Source organism: Scyliorhinus torazame, chromosome 3, assembly GCF_047496885.1.
Source record: "Scyliorhinus torazame isolate Kashiwa2021f chromosome 3, sScyTor2.1, whole genome shotgun sequence".
Taxonomy (NCBI): Eukaryota; Metazoa; Chordata; class Chondrichthyes; order Carcharhiniformes; family Scyliorhinidae; genus Scyliorhinus; species Scyliorhinus torazame.
Genome location: NC_092709.1, coordinates 114,746,468 through 114,762,683, shown reverse-complemented (window position 1 = coordinate 114,762,683; position 16,216 = coordinate 114,746,468). Strand labels below are relative to the sequence as shown.

The following is a 16,216-nucleotide window of genomic DNA, read 5'->3' as shown; positions in this document are numbered from 1 at the left end:
TTAATCGTTCATGTTTTGGCTAAAACAAAATTACTGTGAATAACATAAGCAACAACAACTTATATTTGTATAGCACCTTTAATGGAATAAAACAACCCAATTTGGTTCACATGAACATTATAAAACCAACTTTGATGCCGAGCTACATAAGGAGATATTGGGCGGGATTCTCTGAAAATGGGGCTATGTCCCCACGCCGGCGCCAACCACTCCGGCGTCAACAGCCCCCGAGTGTGAAGAATTCTCCAATTTCTCGGGGCTAGGCTGACGCCGGAGTACTGGGACCCGCTCCAGCCGGCACCAAAGGGCCGGCGTGAGTTCGCGCATGCGCGGAACGACTGCCGTTATCTAGCGCATGCGCGGACCGGCCAGCGTATTTACGTGCATGAGCGGGCATCTCTTCTCCGCGCCGGCCCCCGGGCAATATGGCGGAGCCCTACAGGGGCCCAGTGCGGAGGAAAGAAGGCCTCCATGGAAGAAGCCCGCCCGCAGGACCGGTAGGCCCCGATCGTGGGCCAGGCCACAATGGGAGCATCCCCCGGGGTCGGATCCCCCCACTCCCCCAGAACCCCCCCCCCCCCCGCACACTTACCTGCCAGGTCCCGCCATGCGTGAGGTGAGTAATTCACGCCGGCGGGACTGGGCAAAACTGGACGGCCACTCGGCCCATCGGGGCCCGGAGAATCGCTGGGGGGGCTGCTGTCAACGGCCCCCGACCGGCGTGGCGGGAATCCCGCCGGGCACCGAAAAAACGGTGCCGGAGAATAGGGCAGCCGGCATCGGGGTGGCAGGGCGGGATTCGCACCTCCCCCGGGGATTCTCTGACCCGGCGCATGGTCGGAGTATCCTAGCCATTAGATCAGATGTTCTAAAGTTTGGTCAGAGGTGTTGTTTAAGAAGTAATTAAAGAGAAAAGCAAGATAAAAGTACGGATAGAATTAAGGCTCTGACAGCTGCAACCACAGCCACCAATGGTGTTAAAATTAAAATTGAAGATGCTCTTGACATCAGAATTAGTGTGCTGACAGTACTATAATGTTCCTATACCTATCTGCTACTCTAATAGAGACATTATCCATTTATTTTAAAAGGCCAGATAGGAATAACTGTACCTATTTTTATACAGGTTTGAACACATCACTTAAATGACAATCCATCTTACCTGTCCATCAGTTCCAATGGAGCCTCCACACTCAGTCAGAAGTTCAGACATGTCGTAGTAGCTTATGAATTCCCAGAGACAAGCTTCAAGGTTGAGGTTACGATAGAATCGAAGAGTATTGGCAGAACGCAGAGCATTGCTGTATTGATACGGAGATGTTTCCCCAATCACATCAGGGTTCTTTGTGGCATCATTAATGAAGCCATAACGGGTAGAGACTTCATTATGATCTAAAAGATTGGAACATTTATGGTTACCAACCCGGGTGCCATCTGGGCTTAAGGTCAACTCGAAGTTGGACAGTGGCCTAGATGAGATGACAGGGAGCATGCCTGTAAATTCAAAGACAGTCAGTTTAGCATGTTCTACAGAAGAGATAATTCTAAATGCAAGACTATCACATTACACATGGATTGCACCAACAGACATCCAAAGATCTTGGCAAAGTCTACACTTCGAAGTACAGGTCGAGTATCCTTCATCTGTGAATCCGAAAACCAAACACATCCAAAAGTCATACTTCATTGAACCGCATCGACCTTTAGAGCAGGAAGTCCAGTTGTTAGGGCAGGGGAGAGGGCATAGATAGGGGTCTCTTTCAGAGGGTCGGTGCAGACTCGATAGACCGAATGGCCTCCTTCTGCACTGTAGGAATTCCTTGGTTTGTCCGCAGTGTTTACCTTGCAATATTTGTGGTGAACATATCGAAAAGAAAACTTGGGCGAAATTCTCCGGTATCGGCGCGATGTCCGCCAACTGGCGCCCAAAACGGCGCAAATCAGTCGGGCATCGCGCCGCCCCTAAGGTGCGGAATACTCCACATCTTGGGGGGCCGAGCCCCAACCTTAAGGGGCTAGGCCCGTGCCAGACGAATTTCCGCCCCGCCAGCTGGCAGGGCACCAAAGGCCTTTTCCGCCAGCTGACATCTCCGGGCGGCGCATGCGCGGGAGTGTTAGCGGTCGCTGACGGCATTCCCGCGCATGCGCAGTGGAGGGAGTCTCTTCCGCCTCCGCCATGGTGGAGACCGTGGCGAAGGTGGAAGGAAAAGAGTGCCCCCACGGCACAGGCCCACCCACGGATCGGTGGGCCCCGATCGCGGGCCAGGCCACCGTGGGGGCACCCCCCGGGGCCAGATCGTCCCGCGCCCCCTCCGGGACCCTGGAGCCTGCCCGCACCGCCTTGTCCCGCCGGTAAGGTAGGTGGTTTGATCTACGCCGGCGGGACAGGCATTTTAGCAGCGGGACATCGGCCCATCAGGGCCGGAGAATCGCGGGGTGGGGCCCGCCAACCGGCGCGGTGCGATTCCTGCCCCTGCCGAATATCCGGTGCCGGAGAATTCGGCAACCGGCGGGGGCGGGCCTCACTCCAGTCCCCGGCGATTCTCCGACCCGGCGGGGAGTCGGAGAATCTCGCCCATGATTACAGGTGCCCTTACTTTTCTAGCCATTTTATTCACATTAGACTGTAGCTAATGCAGGCTTATGCTATTGGAATGCAAGCTTATGTACGGTATCTAAAAAACAAAATTATCTGAAGTCCAAAATGCAATCGGCCCCAAGGATAAAGGATATTCGAGTTGTAAAAGGAATCAATGCCAGAGGAAAAGCTCAACTGCCAACCGGTTGGACATCTTGATTTTACTAATTCAAATTATTACATGCCTAATGGATTACACTAATACCCTTGAGCTTTAGAACTTGCTAATACAATAAACTGTTTTTTGGATCTCTGAGGCTACATTTTAAAGGAGGCAGAATCCTATCTTTTTATCTTTCAAATGGCATTTCTGGCTACAGTTTTCCCCTTGGTGTGCTCACATAACATACTGGAAAACTGGTGAGTGCAGTGCTGGAAACTCCAGCTTCCCTCTCTATTTGCCACCAGTTTTTCCCTGATGTTGGTAGTTTGCTATCTGGTCAACTATCACTGTATGGCACAGCCTCTTTGAGCTCCGATGCTTGCATTTCCTTCGCACATTTTCAAATGTCCTTTCATTACTTCACTTTTAATACATTACTCGCCTAACGTGAAAAAGGGACTGCACAAAGCTCAATTCTAAGCATTGTGAAGGGAAGCCCAGTGGACACAAAGCAATTCAATGTCTGATGTGAATCGATGTAAAATTGGCTGTTTTATTATAATCTATTTTGTGATGATCTAAATCTTGATTAATTGTCAGTTGTTCAACAACATGACAATGTTTGTCAGGACACTCGTCTTTGTCCGAAAAACACTATTGCACAGTTACTTCATTCATAGCAAATCTCTTTCTCTGCTAATTTACTGAAGGCAATAATCGATTTAAAAGAGCAGAGAAAGGAACTAGGTGGAAAAGTAAATGACAGCATTGTTCACAATAAATTCTTAAGTCTTAATATTACTTCATGCACCAGAAAACTGGTCCTGTTGATAGATCTGTGGCCCAAAAGTTAACCTATTTTTTCTATTTTTGATGCCAAATGTGTTATCTATTTTTATTATTGAACATCAGCTGTACCTGGTTGGAGGGATGTGTTTGTGTGCTAGTGTCATGATTCACCATTATTGGCAGGCTGAGGCCCCCTGTGTAATGTGCAGCTCCAACATCTCTAAGTGTGGAAATCCGTCTCTGGCAGTGGAGTCAATGGGACTGAATATCCCACTGTTTTATAAAACTGCCTAAACTGAATTTCCCTCCCTTTCTCTATTGTCAGCTTACTCTCTCTCTATTTTATCGCTACTACTTTGATCCGTGGTCCTCTAAACATTACTCTCATGTTCATTGTAAGCCTGAAATACACAATCCTTCATACTGTTTTTCCTGACATTGTTAAAACCTTATTTTCCAAGATTTCAAAGTTTTAAAAAAAAATTAGAGTACCCAATTCATTTTTCCAATGAAGGGGTAATTTAGCATGTTCAATCCACCTAGCTTGCACATTTTTCTGGGTTGTGGGGGCAAAACCCATGCAAACACGGGGAAAATGTGCAAACTCCACACGGACAGTGACCCAGAGCCGGGATCGAACCTGGGACCTCGGCGCCGTGAAGCCGCAGTGCTAACCCACTGCGGCACCGTGCTGCCCCAAGATTTCAAAGTTGTGGACATCCTTGATCCATGAGCTTTCTTTCTTTCAAACTTCATGTCATCTAATCCCACTGTTGCCATTTAGCTCACCTTCCTTTTTACTGTTTTAGCCTGGGTTTAACAGTATTACGAACCCTCGCCCTCGTTTCTCAATAAACATAAAAATAAATTGTAAGTTGATGTATCTTTTTTTAACAAATTGCTGATATTTTCGTTTTTCCCATAAATACCACTGTTCTGGAGCTGTCAGGGTTGATGCTAAAGGCAGCAACTAAAAGAGAGGATGGTCGAAATGGACAATGGATAAATATGACAGTAAAGATGCATTTACCATCCATGTGAGGCATTGTCACAGTTAGCTTGATAAGGTTTGGATGGTCAAGGTCATCTGAGCCAGTGTAGCGCAGCTTTGCAGAGAAAGGTTCCGCGCCGACTGCTCCCGCAACACGTGACTGGCAAAGACCTGGAAACAACAATCATTATGAGAATTTCAGGCTGCAATCAGGTAAACCATTGAAAATAGCATCACTAAACCAGTATGTCTTGAGATACTGATTAAAATATGGTGACCAACTGCACATTTCTCCACTGTTGGAATTGACTGATAATAACAGCTAAGCAGTGTAGCAACAATATTTGTCCGGATGTTGTGCAATAATTATTGCTAATTTTATTATTCAAATGCATTTTCAGAACTTCTTAGCTCAGGGCATCAGGATTCAAAAATAATCAGACAGACTCGATTCTTTTTTTCATCAAAATGTTCTTTAGGATACTAATTTCTTGTGAACAATTGGACTTTAAAGCAGGAGCTGTGTATGTGAAAGAAGTCAATAATGTGGTAATTATAAAAGCCAAGTCACTGAAATAATACCAGAGTCATGCATGATACTTGAATTAAAACATTAATATATGAAACTCTTCTCTCTATTGCTTGTTTGATGTAACATCAGGTACGTTAGTAAAACACAATGGGGAATAAAGTTGAAGTTAGTACGTGCTGCATTGTTTGTCAGCTTAAAAGAAAGAACATGGAGGATGAATTAAAAAGCTGGATAAAAATGTTTTTCAGATGTTTCACTGATGTATTTTGGAACATACTAGCTCTCTCTGTTATTTGAACAGTGAATTTTACAACTGAGAGGTGTTATAATTTGGTATGGAATTTCTGTGGGGATTTGCCAACTGGATATCAGTGGAACTTTTGAAGTAAGCAGCTAAAAATCGGCATTGACATCACTTCGCCAGGGATTGCGTTAATTCTGAAAATTCTTCCAAAAGTGGCGTGAATTCAAAGCTGTGGTATTTTGGAGGCTTCCGGATAGCCTCAGTAGAATAGCAATGTATACTACTGATTACACAACCTAACTTAATTATCAGTTTTGACCAGCTTTTACACTCTTTCCCAATGGAGTGAGTTCAGCTGTCATGCGGCTGGGACAGGTGCGATAAAAGGCTGTGCTGAGGTCTGCTTTCTGCTCAGAGCTGATCAGTAGAGCAATGCTGTTAATACCTGGATTCTGATTTGTTTGCACCCCACCCACACCTCCAATCACATTTTTTATGATTTCATGGGTTTATGGGCATCGCTGGCAAGGCCAGCATTTGTTGCCCATCCGTAATTGCCCTTGAACTGGGTGACCTCTGTAGCCATCTGGGATGGCCACGTCCTGATTATAAAATGGACACCCGCAAAGAATGCAGGGAAAATTGGACAATGCTAAGAAACAAGCAGGTGCAAGCTCTGTCTGTTGATTAGAACCTTAAACTCTCAGACAGGACAGAAACTACCAAACAATCTACTTACTAATGAGCCATCTCCGGGGACTAAAAGGAAACATTTAGATACACAATGTTAGGACAGCCCCCGGCGCCAGAAAAAGCTAAGACAAAGCAGACTGACAGTCACCAGGACACGCCCAGCGATCAGGGAACCACCCCTCTAATGGAGGAAAATCGATACAGATGATTGGGAAAGGCCCAATTAGTTGAGACCAAGTTCAAGGCCCGCCCAAAAGCGCGCCAAGCCCCTTTTCCGTATAAAAGGTATCCCCCAAGGGAGAACGCCCTCCTTCGGCTTTGGCTCTCACCGAAGAGAGAGACCTGCCTAGCAGCTGCACCAGACCAAGTAAGTCGCAAGTCAACGCAGATAGACGCTCCTAGTTGCTACCCTGTAAACAGCTTAACCCAGCAGCCTCAGAACCGAGCAATGGCCATTGTTCCTCTGACTGAGTGGGCACCCGAAACTAAGTATAGGCTTTAGTAATAGTGGTAGTTTAGTTTATAGAGTTTATGCATGAGTAGATTTGACTGTGTGTAAATAAATGAGCATTGCTTTTGAACTTACTAACTGGTGTATCGAGTCATTGATCAGTATTCGGTTCTGCACCTTGTGGCGGTGTCGAAAGATACCTGGCGACTCTTGAGCAAACGTGTTTAAACAGAGCCAAATTAAGAGCCAACCAAAAGTTAGCAACACTTCTTAGGCCATTCCAGACGGCAGTTTCGGGTCAACTATATTGCTGTGGGTCTGGAGTATATGTCGGTCAGACCGGGTAAAGGTGGCAGATTTCCTTCCTTACAGGACATTAGTGAAGCAGATGAGTTGTTACAACAATCAATGATACTTTTGTGTTCACTATTACTGAGATTAACTATCAATGCCAGATTTATCAATTTAATTCAAATTCCACCAGCTGTCACTGTGTCTACAGGACATAGGGCCAGGCCTCTAGATTACCAGCCCAGCAATATTACCACTGAGCCCCCATCACCCCTTTAAATAGCACAATAATAATTCAAGGCAGTAATCCAGAAGGAAAAAAAACTCTTATGTCCCAGTTGGCGAAGTAACAGACCAAATTCAAACATGTTCTGCACGACACTCGCTAATCTCAGCAGAATTGCAATTGTCTTCACTGACCCCTGAAAACAAATGGACAGATTTCAGGATGTCCCAAATGCGTCACCGCCAATGAAGTGTACACTTGTGAAGTGACGTCACTGATGTTATGTAGAAAACACAGCAGCCAATTTGCACACATCAAGCTTGCACAAACAGCAACCTGATGATGGCCAGATGATTTATCTTTAGTTGTTGATTAAGGGATAAATATTGGCCAAAACACCAGGGATAAATCCCCTGATGGAAAGTTTGCATGTATGGGCAATGGATGAAGGTCGGGTCAAATTTAGCAGTGATACTCAACATCTCCCAAATAGTTTGTTAACACTCCCACATGCAGAGTGCCCATTTGGCTGAGATGTAAGAGATTAGTACCCAAGCAATGAATCAATGCTCTCAGAAAACAGGGAGAGAAGAAAAAATATTTTTAAAGTGTTAATATTTTTAAAGGAAGGACGGTGAAGGCGTTTAGCAAAATATGTTCAAATGAATCTTTCAAGTCAGGGCACGTTGCAGCTGCCTGCTTACCATCTTCCTTGCTGATTGTACTGATGGGACTGAGAAGCTCCAGACCTGCTTCACCAGTGGCGGTGAAAGCCCGGGCAGCACACTGCACCCTGGAGCCTGCCTGGAAGTAGATAGAGTCTAGGGTGATGAGCTTGGTGTTAGTGAAGAATGTGTTGGAATCCACTTCCCGCATGGGACTGGTCACTCCATCCTGGCCACTGGGAGCACTGACAAGCCAGCGGTATTGGGTCAAAGTGTCATTGATATTCTCAGCTGAACAGATCGACCCAGTCTTATCATAGTCTGAATACTTTGGATTGCAGGCCTGCAGAAGGAAAGATAAAGTGTAAGCTCTATGATTAAACAGCAAAAAGTAAAAACACAGGGGGCTGGATTCTCCGGTCGCCGATGCCGAAACCGCGTTTGGTGAACAGCCGGAGAATCACATTTCCCAACCGAATCTGGGGTGGGGATGCTTTTGCGATGCTCCGCCCCCCTCCAAAGTGGCGTACTTGCAGAGTACACCGTGCCACATATCGACAGCCTCAGGCCATTGCTTGAGGCCCGCCCCCCAGATGCTCTGCCCACGACTGTCCGAGTTCCCGAGGGCGTGGGTCTCTCATGATCTCATCCGTCGGGAACTCAGAGTGGCGGCTGCGGACTCAGTCCAGCACTGCCACAGTCAGGGGAGGGCCAATCCGCGGGCACGGGGGATATTATTTGGGGCTGGGGGCACTGTGAGGGGAAGGTCGAAGGCGCGCGAGCTGGTTGATGGGGGGTACCATTTCACGGGTCGGCTCCGTGAGTGGCCTCCGCCATGAAGCACGCGCAGCCGCTGCAGACTGCCGCCGTACGCATGCACGGCCACAGACTGGCAATTCTCTGGGGCATATCGGCAGCTACAGCCCCACGCTACAGCCCTGCAAGCCTCCAGCAAAACGGGGAATCGGTGGCCGTTTTGCACCAGTTTTTCTGGCGTTAAACGCCATCGTTCCCACGCCAGCATGGGGACATAGTCCCAGAATCGCAGCCCAGGGTTTCAGAGGGTGGCAGGCGCTGTCTCCTAGTGGCCAGTTGCACTACAGCAATGCTGGACTGCCTGAGGAGGAGCGGCACTGTGGTTAGCACTGCTGCCTCAGAGTGCCTGGGACCTTGGTTTAATTCCGACTGTGGGTCATAGTTTGGAGTTTTCAAATTCTCCCTGTGTCTGCGTGGATTTCCTGCGGGTGCTCCAGTTTCTTCCCACAGTCCAAAGATATGCAGATTAGGTGGAATGGCCATGATAAATTGCCCCTTAGTGTCCAAAAAAGATGTGTAGGTTTGGTTAAGTGGTTATTGGGATAGGGCAGAGAGTAAGCTTGGGTGGAGCACTCTTTCAGAGGGATGGTGCAGACAAGATGGGCCGAATGGCCTCCTTCTGCACCGTAGGGATTCTATGATTCTATGAATTTGGAATAGCTGTTCACTCTATTGCTGAGGGAGCTGTGTGGAACAGGTCAGTAGAAAAATATGAAGTAGATTGTGAGGTGATAAAATCTGATGGCAGGTGGCTACTTAATGGTAGCACATAGTTAGCACAGCGTCCGGGACCTGGATGCGATTCCCAGCTTGATTCCTTGCAGAGTCTGCACGTTCTCCCTGTGTCTGCGTGGGTTTCCTCCGGGTGCTCTGGTTTCCTCCCATAAGTCCCGAAAGACGTGCTGTTAGGTGAATTGAGCATTCTGAATTCTCACTTAGTGCTACCTGAACAGGCGCCGGAGTGTGGCGACTAGGGGATTTTTACAGTAACATCATTGCAGTGTTAATGTAAGCCTACTTGTGACACTAATAAAGATTACTATAACTGTTTAAGCAGCTCACCGAAATGCTGCATTTTCTAATTTAATTTCTTTATATCAATAATAATAAGACATTAAAAATAGATTCATTAAAAACAGCTCTTACTGTAATGCAGACTGTGGGGTAGCCAGCTGGTGGATAGGGAGATTCTTTTGCTTTGGCAGTGTCATCGTACATTAGCAGTGAGACGACCTGTGGGACAGCTGGAAAGGTGACATCAGCCACACTGTCCATTTCTTCAATGTATACAATAGCTTTGTTCATCTGAACGGGCAGGAAACAAATAAAACACAGGTACAGTCACCTATATGTAATAGATGAACATGAGACTGATTGAAATGTTTTCTCTAAAGCAATAGGGGCACAAAATCAGGAGAACTAATCCAATGGAGTCCTTTACTTTCACAATATATCACATCATTTTGGTCAGTAATAGGTACAGCAAGGTGAGCAAAGGAAACTTCACAATGTAATTTTAAAGACTTTAGAAATTCAAATATAACCGCTAGTAAAAACATCAAATGAAATGAAAAGATGCTACTGTCAGAAAGTATCTTAACAATAGTTTACCAAACTGAATAACTTGGCCGATGAATATTAAAATAAATTACTGGTAAAATTACACAGTGAGGGGGCAGCATGGTTAGCTCTGCTGCCTCATGGCGCCGAGGTCCCAGGTTCAATCCCGGCTCTGGGTCACTGTCCGTGTGGAGTTTGCACGTTCTCCCCGTGTTTGCTTAGGTTTCGCCCCCACAACCCAAAGATGTGCAGGGTAGGTGGATTGAACATGCTAAATTGTCCCTTAATTGGAAAAAATTCACTGGTACTCTAAATTTAAAAAAATAATAATAATTACACAGTGAACGGTGGCATGGTGACAGAGTGGTTAGCACTGCTGCCTCACGGCATCAAGGACCCAGGTTTGATCCCAGCCCCGGGTCCCTGTCCGTGTGGAGTTTGTACATTCTTCCCATGTCTGTGTGGGTCTCACAGCAACCAGCCAAAAGATGTGCAGGGTAGGTGGATTGGTCGCGCTCAATTGCCCTGAATTGGAAAAAAAATGAATTGGATACTCTAAATTTATTTTTTAAAATAATAATTGCACAGTGAAAAATTCTACTGCACACTGAATTTCTTATAGCCAAGAAATTACTGTGGACAACATGCTTGTAGAATGTTTGACAACAACTTGACCACAAATGACAACTTTACCATTAAAGGACATCCCAAAGTACTTCGCTGTAGTGAAAATAACCTGTTTGCACATTACTCAGCTTACTATTTTAATGGGGACATTAACCCAAATAAAATAAGTATTTTAATAATCAAATATTATAATAGATATTATGAGTGACTTTAAACTACCTATGGATTGGGCAAGTCAGATTGGAAAATCAGGTAAAAATTAGTTTATAGAGTTTATTTAGAGATTTTGGGCGGGAAACTCTGATCCTGAGGCTAAGTGTTGACGCCGTCGGAAACGCCGGCGCTTTTCTCGACGGTGTCAACATGGCCTCAGTATCAGCAATTCTGGCACCTACAGGGGGCCAGCACGGCACTGGAGTGGCCTACGCCGCTCAAGCTGCTGATCCCGGCGTCAACAGGGCGCCGTGGGGTCCGCGCAGTGGCCCCGGCGCCAACGCGCACATGCGCAGTGGCTCCCTTCTCTGTGCCGGCCCCGATGCAACATGGCATAGGGCTAAAGGCGTGGAAGAACGGAGACCCCAGGCCCAAGAGGCCGGCCCGCTGATCGGTGGGAACCGATCGCGGGCCAGGCCACAACGGAGGCCTCCCCCCGCGGTCGATCCCCCCCCCCCCCCCGCATAGGCCGCCCCAGACCCTTCCACGCCGAGATCCCACTGGCTGAGAGCAGATTAGAACGGCGCCGGTAGGACTTGGGTTTTTTGTAACGGCCGCTCGGCCCATCCTGGGCCGGGAATCGGCGGGGAGGCCGCTCTGCCGGCGCCATGCCGGCCACACCTGGGCCGGGCCGGAGAATCCCCGCGACCGGCGCGAATCGCGCCACGCCACTCCGATGCCAGGACGTGACACACCGCAGAGCGGTGAATTGCACCATTGGTGCCGGCGTGATCGGTGCGGCGCCAGTCGGGGGCCGCTCTACGCGGCTCTCCCGCCGATTCCTGGCCCGGATGGCCGTTACAAAAAACCCAAGTCCCGCCGGCGCCTTTCTAATCTGCTCTCAGCTGGCGGGACCTCGGCGTGGAGGGGTCCGGGAGCAGGGGGGTGGGGGGGGGGGGTGGGGCAGGGGGGCAGGGGGGTGGGGGGGGGGGGGGTCGACAGGTTGAACAATTTGGGCCTGCATCGATTTAGATCCACGACTGGTGATCTTATTAAAACATGTAAGATTGTGAGGGGACTTGACAGGGGAGACACTGGGAGAATGTTTCTACTTGTGAGGGAAACTTGAACTAGGGGAGCAGTTTAAAAAGAGATGAAGCAAGGGCGCTGAGGATCCGGGTTTGAATCCCGGCCCTGGGTCACTGGCCGTGTGGGGTTTGCACACTCTCCCCGTGTCTGCGTGGGTTTCACCCCCACAACCCAAAGATGTGCAGGATAGTTGGATTGGCCATGCCAAATTGCCCCTTAATTGGACAAAAAACAACTGAGTACTCTAAATTTAAAAAAAAAGAGGTGAGGACCGTGATTTAGCAGCAGCGCTGACCACAAGCGCAAATCCCGTAATGGCTGCTATATGGCGCGAGAAACCAAAGATAGAATTTGCACCAGTGAGATTCAGGCCTCTGACCTTCCCTGACCCCCTATGATGACATGATCAGGTTCACGTCCAAGAAGGTCATGAGCCTGATTTGCATAGATTATACTATTATTAGTGGGTTTAACACCGCTATTTCCACCCTCATGTATCTTCCCACTCAGCGAGCCTGAATCACTACTGGTTTTCAAAAATGAAAAGCAAGTGTGACGATCAAATACAGCCCCCTGGGTGATGAGGAACATGCCAACCTGGCAGTGGCAGGGAGGGGTCCTCTGAAGAAACCCATGAAGGGTTCCCTTTATATGTGATGGGTGGGGTATGCCTTGATACTTGTGGGGTGAAGGGGGTGAGTTCACCGATGCCTGTGTTGGGGGGTGGGAGTGCCAGGATGCCTGTGCTGGGGAAGTGAGTGCCAAGATGCCTGTATGGTGTGTGTGTTCGGGGGAGGGGGGGGGAGCGCCCCATTGCCCATGGGAGTGTTGCTGTGATGCTTGTAGGGAGGTCCTCGATGATCGGGGTGGGCGGGCTATGTTTTGCGCAAATCGGGACACCCTTCATAGGATGACATTCTGGTCTCTGTGGATCTGGCCTTGCTAGCACTATCAGGCTCACCCCACCAAAATGACGTCGTAAACCATACCCGGCTGTGCAGCTGGAGAATTACAAGTCAGTTTTCTCACTGAAACTGACAAATTATGGAATAATTTGACCCAAGGAATTTCTCTCTCTCTCAGAGGGTTGTTAGTCTGTGGAATTCCCTTCACCAGAAAGCAGTGGAGTCAGGGCCGTTGAATTTCTTCAAGGCAGAATAGGTAGATTTTTGATAAAAAAGGGAAGATTGGAAAGTGGATTCGAGACCACAGTCAAATCGCTCATACTTTCATCACTTGGAGAAGCAGGCTCCAAGCACTGAACGGTCTGCTCCTGGTCAAAAGCCTTATGTCCCTCTGACTCTCTTCCATTGGGATAATCATAGAATCATACAATTATACAGTACAGGAGACCATTTGGGTTAACAATCCTGTGCAGGCCCTTTTGTAGATCTATCTGATTAGTCCCATTTCTTTTGCCCTTTTCCTGTAGCCAAAGAACAAAGAACAATACAGCACAGGAATAGACCTTTCGGCCCTCCAAGCCTGCGCCGATCACGTGTCCTATCTAGACCAACCACTTGTATCCTTCGATACCCCGTCTGTTCATGTACCTATCCAGATAAGTCTTAAAGGTTGCCAACGTATCTGCCTCAACCACCTCACTTGGCAGTGCATTCCAGGCCACCACCACCCTCTGTGTAGAAAACTTGCCCCGCACATCTCCACTGAATCTTTCCCCCCCCCACCTTGAACCCGTGTCCCCTTGTAATTGTCATTTCCACCCTGGGAAAAAGCCTCCACTGTTCACCCTAGCTGTACCCCTAATAATTTTATAAACGTCTATCAGGTCACCCCTCAGTCTCTGTCTCTCTAGGGAGAACAATCCCAGTTTAATCACTCTGTCCTCATAGCTAATACCCTCCATACCAGGCAACATCCTGGTAAACCTTTTCTGTGCTCTCTCCAAAGCCTCCACGTCCTTCTGGTAGTGCGGTGACCAGACTTGGACACAGTATTCCAAATGTGGCCTAACCACGTTCTATATAATTGTAACATAATTTTCGAGCTTTTGTACTCGATACCCCGTCCTATGAAGGCAAGCATGCCATACGCTTTTTTCACCACCGTTTCCACCCGTGCTGCCACTTTAAGGATCTGTGGACCTGCACGCCCAGATCTCTCTGTGTATCTATGCTCCTGATGGTTCTGCCATTTATTTTATAGCTCCCACCTGAACTGGATCTACCAAAATAAATCACCTCGCATTTGTCCTGGTTAAATTCCATCTGCCATTTCTCTGCCCAATTTTGCAGCCTATCTATATCCTGGTGTATTTTCCGACAATCTTCATCACTATCCGCAACTCCTGCAATCTTAGTATCATCCGCAAACTTGCTAATCAGACCCGCTATGTTTTCTTCCAAGTCATTTATCTATGTTACAAAGAGCAGTGATCCCAGAACAGATCCCTGCAGAACACCACTAGTTACAGAACTCCATTCGGAAAAACACCCTTCCACTGCTACCGTCTGTCTTCTATGGCCAAGCCAGTTCTGGATCCATCCAGTTGGTTCACCCCTGACCCCATGTGATTTAATATTTTGCACCAGCCAGGGACCTTATGAAATGCTTTGCTAAAGTCCATGTAGACAACATCCACAGCCCTTCCCTCGTCAATCATTTTTGTCACCTCCTCAAAACGTGCAATCAAATTAGTGAGACATGACCTCCCTCGTACAAAACCATGCTGTCTGTTGCCGATAAGACCATTCACTTCCAAATGTGCATCGATCCTGGCCGGGATTCTCTGCAACCCCGTGCCAAAATCGGAGCCTTGCGGGGGCGGAGAATCCACTTTCACGCCGGAATCAGGCCCGGCGCCAGGTCTCCGGAACCAGAGAATCGTGATCGCAGAGTATGCCGCGCGACTGGGGGCCCATAGACAGAGGCCCGCCCAGCGATCCTCTGCTCCCGACGAGCCGAGTTCCCAACAGAGTGGAACTAACCAACTGTTGCCGGTCGGGATGCTCGCGTGGCGGCTGCAGACTCAGTCCGGGCTGCCTTGTTGGGGGGGGGATCGGACACCGGGGGGGGGGGGGGGGGCTTATAGGCAGCCAGGGGTTAGATCGGCATGGTTAGATGCTCGGGCGCGCGGCTGATCGGGGGGTGGGGGGTCTGGCTCCGCGGTCCGAGTTCGCCGCGGAGCTCGGCACGGCCGCTGGAGGCCATCACCGTGCGCATGCGCGGACTCCAAACCTGAAGTGCGGGGCCCGTATCCGCAGCAAAAGATGCGAGATTTACTCTGGGTTCCTGCTAGCCCCCTGCAGGGCATTGAATTAGCTCATCTTTTTTACATTGATCTCTGGAGTAAAACCCCAGCCTCTTTACGCCGGCGTGGGCACATGGGGCGAAATTCTCCAGTATCGGCGCGATATCCGCCGACTGGCGCCCAAAACGGCGCCAATCAGTCGGGCATCGCGCCGCCCCAAAGGTGCAGAATGCTCCGCATCTTGGGGGGCCGAGCCCCAACCTTAAGGGGCTAGGCCCGCGCCGGATGAATTTCCGCCCCGCCAGCTGGCGGAAAAGGCCCTTGATGCCCCGCCAGCTGGCGCCGAAATGACCTCTCCGGGCGGCGCATGCGGAGAATTTCGCCCCCTATCTCTGAGAATCTTTTACAACAATTTCACTATCACTGACATCAAGCTCACTGGCCTATAATTACCTGGATTATCCTTGCAACCCTTCTTAAATAAAGGTACAATATTGGCTATCCTCCAATCCTCTGTGATCTCACCTGTGGCCAATGAGGAAACAAAGATTTCTGTCAGAGGCCCTGCGATTTCATCTCTTGTCTCCCTCAGTAATCTGGGATAGATGCCATCTGGCCCTTGGGATTTTCTACCTTAATACTTTTTAACACACCTGACACTTCCTCCCTCGTAATAATGACCTGTTCTAAAGTGTTTACACATCCCTCTGAGACACTACCAATCAACGTGCTCCTCTCCTTTGTGAATACTGATGCAAAATACTCATTAAGTATCTCACCCACTTCCTCTGGCTATATACATAATTTCCCTCCTTTGTCCATGAGTGGGCCAACTCTTTCTCTAGCTACCGTCGTGTTTCTAATATACATATAAAATGCCTTGGGATTCTCCTTAATCCTGTCTGCCAAGGACATATCGTGACCCCTTTTTGCCCTCTTAACTCCCTGCTTGAGCTCTTTTCTACTTTCCTTGTATTCCTCAAGTCCTTTATCTGGAACATTTTCTCTTCAAGCATTTATCTAAAGGCTTTTAAACGTTACTTTTGATCTGCTGCCACCATACTTTCAGGCAATGCATTCCAAATCACAAATTGCTGCAAAAAATATTTTTCTTCATGTTTCTATGGGGTGACACGG

At 48.3% G+C, this 16,216-nt stretch overlaps 1 protein-coding gene across 1 annotated transcript in view; it reads right to left on the bottom strand.

Moving 5' to 3' along the window:
- frem3 (Fras1 related extracellular matrix 3) overlaps window positions 1-16,216 on the bottom strand; it is a 305,423-nt gene that overhangs the window by 52,569 nt on the left and 236,638 nt on the right. The window contains exons 13-16 of the mRNA XM_072496140.1: window positions 9,586-9,744; window positions 7,663-7,966; window positions 4,561-4,692; window positions 1,163-1,494 (exon numbers count right to left, since the gene is read on the bottom strand). Of these exons, the coding sequence (XP_072352241.1) occupies window positions 1,163-1,494; window positions 4,561-4,692; window positions 7,663-7,966; window positions 9,586-9,744 (927 nt within the window). The remainder of the gene's footprint in view (window positions 1-1,162; window positions 1,495-4,560; window positions 4,693-7,662; window positions 7,967-9,585; window positions 9,745-16,216) is intronic.